The 6,918-nt window shown below is 36.2% G+C and overlaps 1 protein-coding gene and 1 pseudogene across 1 annotated transcript; one reads left to right on the top strand and one right to left on the bottom strand.

Annotated features, from left to right (window-relative positions):
- Positions 1-2: 2 nt before the first annotated feature.
- LOC102886902 (olfactory receptor 6C2-like) lies at positions 3-854 on the bottom strand (the record flags this gene model as incomplete). Its single annotated transcript, XM_006910706.1, has 1 exon — positions 3-854. A coding segment is annotated over exon 1 (852 nt), but the record flags the coding sequence as incomplete, so codon positions are not given.
- Positions 855-4,364: 3,510 nt separating this feature from the next.
- Positions 4,365-4,483, top strand: LOC112478890 (annotated as a pseudogene).
- The last annotated feature ends 2,435 nt before the right edge of the window (positions 4,484-6,918 follow it).

Here is a 6,918-nt window from a genome sequence, read left to right on the forward strand (position 1 = left end):
AAGAGGTTCAACAAAGGGGCAACAGATGTAGTGAGCACAGAAACTGCCTTATTAATGGCCACTTCGTCCTTAGCTGAAGGTTTGATATACATAAAAATGCAGCTGCCATATGTGATGGAGACCACAATCATGTGGGAAGAACAAGTAGAAAAGGCTTTTTTCCTTTGCTGGGCAGAGGGCAATCTTAGAATCGTCCTAATGATGTATGTGTAGGACAGAACGACACACATAAGGGTCATTATAAAGGTCAACACAGCGCAGAATATAACCAGCTGCTCTATGAACCACGTATCTGAACATGAATTCTTCAGTATTGGAGAAGCGTCACAAAAAAAATGGTCAATAACAGAGTCACAGAATTCCAGATGGAGGCTCAGGCCAAGAGGTGGGAGGATAATCAATAAGCCAGATATCCAACAACACAGGATAAGATTCCTGCAGACTCTGCTGTTCATGATGATCACGTAATGCAGGGGTTTGCAGATGGCCACATAGCGGTCATAAGATATAACAGCCAAGAGAAAAAATTCTGTAGCTCCAAAGAGGACAATGAAAAATATTTGGCTGAAGCAGGCTTTGATGGTGATAGTTTTGTCTCCACTTGACAGGATGTACAGATATGTGGGGACACAGGCAGTTGTGAATGAGATTTCTAAGAAAGAGAAGTTTTGGAGAAAAAAATACATAGCAGTTTTTAAATGAGAATCCATCAAGATGAGGGAAATTATGGTCAGATTCCCGATCACACTTAACACATACGTGATAAACAGAAAGATAAAAACCAAAATCTCTAGTCGTGGGTCATTCGTCAAACCCATTATGATGAACATTGTTATTGCTGAATGGTTTCTCATCTCTCACTTCGTACTATTGCCAATCTTCACGTAAAAGTCACAGAAATTGAATCTGAGGAGCAATGTCAAAGTATGACAGAATCAGACAGTGTCTACCAATACCAAACAAATCCAGGCACATCCTTCTGTAACTTGATAATCAGGTTTTATTGAGGTAGTTCCTACAACTTCTCCAAAATGTACCACAGGGAAGCTATGCATATGGGAAGTTTCTCTTGAAAATTACCGCTACTGGAATTGTTTTAAATATTCCAGGATATTCCAATTCACAGTACTATTTCCAACTCAATTTTTTTTAATTCATACTTTTGTTGAGATTACTCCTATTGGATCAAGAGTGGATCAATTTTGACCTATATTTTTGTGGGTCACAGTATCTCTTTATTCCAAAACTTTTGTACTCAAAAACTAAAATCTAAAATTATTTTGCTTCAAGTTGTGGTATCTAATAAAATGCAAATATACGAACAATAAAATGCATAAAAGAAAACATAGGAACTAAACTGAAAGACCTTGGACTTAAAGAGGATTTTATGAATGACCTCAAAGGCAAGGGAAGTAAACGCTAAAATAAATGAATGGGATTACATCAAACTAAAAAGCTTCTGCTCAGCAAAAGAAATCATCAATAAGGTAAAGAGACAACCATCCGAATGGGAAAATATATTTGCAAGCAACACCTCCCATAAGGGCCTAATATCCAGAATATACAAAGAACTCATATGACTCAATAACAACAAAACAGCAAACGATCCATTCAAAAACTGGGCAGAGGATCTGAACAGACACTTCTCCCTGGAAGACATACAAATGGCCAACAAATATATGAAAAGATGTTTAACATCGTTAGCTATTAGGGAAATGCAAATCAAAACCACAATGAGATACCATCATTGATGGCAGAATAACTATCATCAACAGGACAAGTAATAACAAATGTTGGAGAGGATGAGGAGAAAAAGGAACCCTCATACACTGCTGGTGAGACTGCAAATTGGTACAACCACTATGGAAAACAGTATGAAGGTTCCTCAAAAACTAAGAATTGATCTACCATATGATCCAGCAATCCCTCTCCTGGGTATTTACCCCAAAGACTTGAAAACCCTTATCTGAAAAGATATTTGCACACCGATGTTCATTGCAGCATTATTCACAGTAGCCAGGACATGGAAGCAACCAAAGTCCTATGATAGATGACTGGCTAAAGAAGCTGTGGTACATATATACAATGGAATATTCAGCCATAAGAAGAGATGAAATACTGTCATTTGCAACAATATGGATGGACCTCAAGAGAATCATGCTAAGCGAAATAAGCCAGCCAGAAAAAATTGAAAATCACATGATATCACTTATATGTGGGATATAAACCTAAAAGCAACAAATGAACAGTATAAACTAACAGAGACTCATGGTAGTGGACAATAGACTAGTGTTTACCAGAGGGACGAAGGGAGCGGGAAGGGGGAAGGTAGATGGAGTAGAAGGGGGATCAAATATGTGGTGACAGAAAGAAATCTAACTATGAGAGATGAACATACAATGTAAATATATATGCCTTATTGTTAAAATGTACTGCTGAAACTTATCAGATTTCGAAATAAAATGCAAACATACGGAAGATGGTTATTATGCCCTACCTAGACTCTCCACATCCTTCCTGTAGTGAACTGGGCATTATTTAAAGGTCTAACTAGATTTCTCCCAAAAAATTAGTCATTCAATGACACTTCCTCCTAAGTTTCTCTAAGTTCCTCTCTTATTCCCTTATTTTCCATCTCTGTCCTCAGCAGAGGGCACTTTGATGTATGATAATTTTAATATAATTTTTTAAATATGGTAAAAAATATAAATAGCTAAAAGATATCAAGACATACTTTATTTTCCTTTATGACACATTTCAGTAATGCACAGAGTTTAAATGCTTGGACCTTGGAACAATTTGTCTGAGTTTAAATCATATCTCTGTCATCTACTAGCTGAGTGAATGTAAGCAAGTCATTTAATCTCTCTGTGTTCCCAGTGTTATAATCTGTAAAGTGGAGTTAACAAGAATTACATCATAGGGATACTGTGAGGTGTAAATGAGAAAAATCATGTAACATGTAACATTTAATATGTTTACAATAGCACTTAGCACATAATTAACATTAAATACATATTTGGTATTATTTTTCTTATTTTCTCAGACCAGTCTCTCTGATTATCTCAAAAAAGGCACTTAGCTCTACAAAAAGCATCTCTCTCTCTCCTTGCATCATCAATTTCTTCCACTGTTCTAGATCTATTTCATCAGCATGCAAACATTCTCTGGTATTTCTCTATATTAAAAAAAGGAACAAAATACCATTCTCTGGTATTTCTCTATATTAAAAAAAAGGAACAAAAATACTATTAGAGAGTGACACTTCCATCAGTAAACACTTTACATAGTTTTAACTTTAGGAAACATGTTAATATGCATGTTCAAAAATAAAATTTTATATCTGCCAAGCAGATAATTGACCTTTATTACTACACTTTCTAAATACTCATTATCTTTCAATGTGATATTGCATGGTATATGATAGCACATGGCAACTCAGGGTTTGAGTAATAACAATATGGTAATTATTCTTGAAATAACCTAATCAGTTACATAGGTCTATTCCACTGTTTGCTATTTTCATTCAATGTTCTAGGCCTCTACTATGTAAAATAGTAGCTACTAACCACATATGGCTTTTGACCACTTGAGATGTGGCTAATTCAAACTGAGATGTACTATAACATCAGATTTCAAGACTTGGAAAACAATTATATAAAATATACCACTTATAATTTTCTTCTGGATAAATATTGAATGTAAATATTTTGGATACATGGAGTTAAATAAAATGTATTATTAAAATTAAGATCACCTATTTCTTTTTACTTTTGTCATGATACTACTAGAAAATTTAACATGACAAATGTAGCTCACACTATATTTCTATTGGATTTTATTTTTCTAGGTTTTCAAGTTCTTCCACATTAGGGAATTTTTTTAAAGGATTCTTTCATAAGACAAATTATTTGCTTCTAAATGTCTTTCATTCTTTTTTCATTATGCCCCACAAATATCTATGAGGTGTAGGCTCCCTGGGACTGAGAAAATGAAGCTTTTTTTTGTCTTCGTGAGGTGTATCGATTTGTGAATAGTATCAATTTCCATCAACTACAAATTTACTACAGTATATTGCCAGGTTACCATATCATAATAGAAAAGGGAACATTAACCTAGGTTTATGAGACAAATAGTTTGCAAGTAGGTGATATTGGTACTGAAAGAGGAGAAATATAAAAAATGAAATGTTTACCAATGGTAAATGAGATAAATGAGATATAAAATAATAGATACTTGATAGATAAATGAGAGAGAAAGAGAGAAAAGAGAAGAAGAGAAAGAGATTAGTAAAGTTATTTCTGTGTCAATCAAATGACTGTATGTGGGATTACACCAACTTAATGATGTATAAAATGAGTCTTGTCTACAGCCATGCTACCCTGAACAAACCAGATCCCATCTGATCTTGGAAGCTAAGCAGGGTCAGGCCTGGTTAGTATTTGGATGGGAGACCACCTAGGAAGACCAGGTGCTGCAGGCGTAAAAAATAAAAAATAAGGAATTGTAAACTGACAAGGTCCTTGCAATCGGTGAGATCAACCAAGGGTTGCCTCGTCTAAAAATAAATAAATAAATAAAAATAAAAATAAAATAAAATGAGTTCTGACTACATTTTCCATCTGGTGGAGGTTTGCATTGTTCTATAAATAATCTCAGAAATGACCTTCTTAATAAAATATCAAAAACAAACAAATATTGAAACTAGTAATTCATTTGTTTTATGAAAGTGAAACATAATCACAAATACTTTTCTCTATGAATTACCTATGGAAGTGTGCCTGGTTTGAAAACATCTCATGACTTACCTTTGACATTCTTTATTGTTTCACCAGGAAGCTACACCTCAAATGACCTTAGTGAGCCTCACAGTTGAACAAAAACATACTAGTAGAATCATCTAAGTGCATTCCTAACCCCTTGCCCCTAAGAACCTATACTTACCACATATATGCACATGGTTTCTGAATTTATAAGAAATACCATCCTAATTTAAAATTAGAAAATATTTCTGTGACTCTGGGCAGCTGAAAGGAAAATAATAAAGTTCAAAAAGCAAGGAGGAGATAAGAAGGCTCTCTGGCCCTGTAAAAGTGTGTGTTCTGACTGTCTCTGAATAAACATGTTTTTGCACTTACAACTCTGTTTATTTCCTCCATCTGCAATAAGTGTGCAGAAAACAACTGAATTTTAAAAAGTCCTTGGAGACCCTGATTTAAAGTCTCTAATGAATTTAAAAAGTAATTTACTTTGGAAAAAAAAATTCTAAACCAAGCACCAGTGGGGATATGTCCTTAGAGAGAAAAAGATGCAATAATAGGACCATGCTGAAGGTTTGATATAGAAAATTATGCAGCTTCCAGAGGTGACCACAATCGTGTGAAAAAGTAGGTAAAAAGGCCTTTTTCCTTTACTGGATAGAGGGAATTTTCTTATGGTATCTACAGAGAACAAGAGGATTACGATTAAGGTTAACGCAGCACAAACAATAACCACTGGCCCTACTAACCATGTGTCAGAGACTGAGCTGTTTAAGATCGAAGAGATATCTCTGACAAAATGCTCAGTGATTGTAGAATCACAAATTCCCAAAGAACCACTGAGTTGGAGGCCAGCCACCAATGCTGGTATTTGATGCTGAAGGAGAAGGTTCCTACAGATTCTGTTTTTATATGATAGTGGCATAATGTGGGGTTTCGTAGATAGTCACGCAGTAATTACAGAACATGGTGGCCAGGAGATAACATTCTTTTCCTCCAAGAATAGCAAGAAAAAAAAAATATTTCACTGAGACAGGTCTGAGAATATTAATCTTTAGTTGATATGCTGTAAAGAAATTTGGGAATACAATCAATTGTAAATAATATTTCTAACAAAAAATATTTGAAGAAAAATTGCACAACTGTTTAAAGATGAAAATCCACCAAGGTGAGAAAGTTGATTGTCAGATTTTCAAATATACTCAACATGTGGGTGAAAAATGGGAAATCAAAACCAAAATCTCAAACTGTAAGTATTGTGAAAGTCTAACCAAGATGCACATTGCTACTGCTACGGTTTCTTGTCACTGACGTATTGTTGTTTTCCATGTAATCTGTAGGTAGAAGTCAATTAAACAGAATACAAAAAGAGCATTATAAAATTAGGTAGTGAGAGATCAGTAAACATGGCAGAGTGAGAGACGTCACCAGATCTCTCTCCTTGAAACAGCAACAAGCTGAACATCTAAAACTTAACAAAATACACCCAAACTGCACACCAGTACGTCTGAGCGTGGGATCTGCGCATAAGAGCTACTACAGGTCAGAACCCCGGGTGTCCAGCGGTCCTCTGGGAGAAATAAAGAAACTGCTTGTGCAGCCGCTGAAGCTCCCTGCAGGAGAAGGGGGAGGGGTGAAGTTGCAGGAATTTCTCTGAACAGCCCTGCCTGGGTCTGCTGTGAGCTTCCTCGCTGGGCGGAAGGGCCCAGGCATCAGGGCAGAGGACAGAGAAGCGGGCAGGACCACAGGAAACAATTGATTTTTACCAACCCCAGTTGCAAAGCCGAGGCTGAGCAGCAGTCCTTAACCCCAATCCAGAGGGGCCCTCCCACCATACCCTCCGAGACTGAGATCACCACGGAACCCCAGGGGAATCTGAGCAAACACTGCCCAGACTGTCGCTAATACTGACAGGGTCTGAAACTGAGGGTAGCGAGGGTGATTAAATATCTACAAGAAAAAAAAATTTTTTTAAGGCATTTTAAGGATTTATATAAAGCAAGGATCCAAGAGGCTTAGACGCCACCTACTGGAAACCAAAAGAAAAGCGACTTCTTTGCAGCAGGCTAAAGAGAGACCTTTATATAATAAACCTTCTTTCTAGAAAAATAACAGAATACATTTCCATTAATGCCCAGGCAGAGAAATAGTTCGTTAA

The sequence above is a fragment of the Pteropus alecto genome, unplaced genomic scaffold (assembly GCF_000325575.1).
Source record: "Pteropus alecto unplaced genomic scaffold, ASM32557v1 scaffold624, whole genome shotgun sequence".
Taxonomy (NCBI): Eukaryota; Metazoa; Chordata; class Mammalia; order Chiroptera; family Pteropodidae; genus Pteropus; species Pteropus alecto.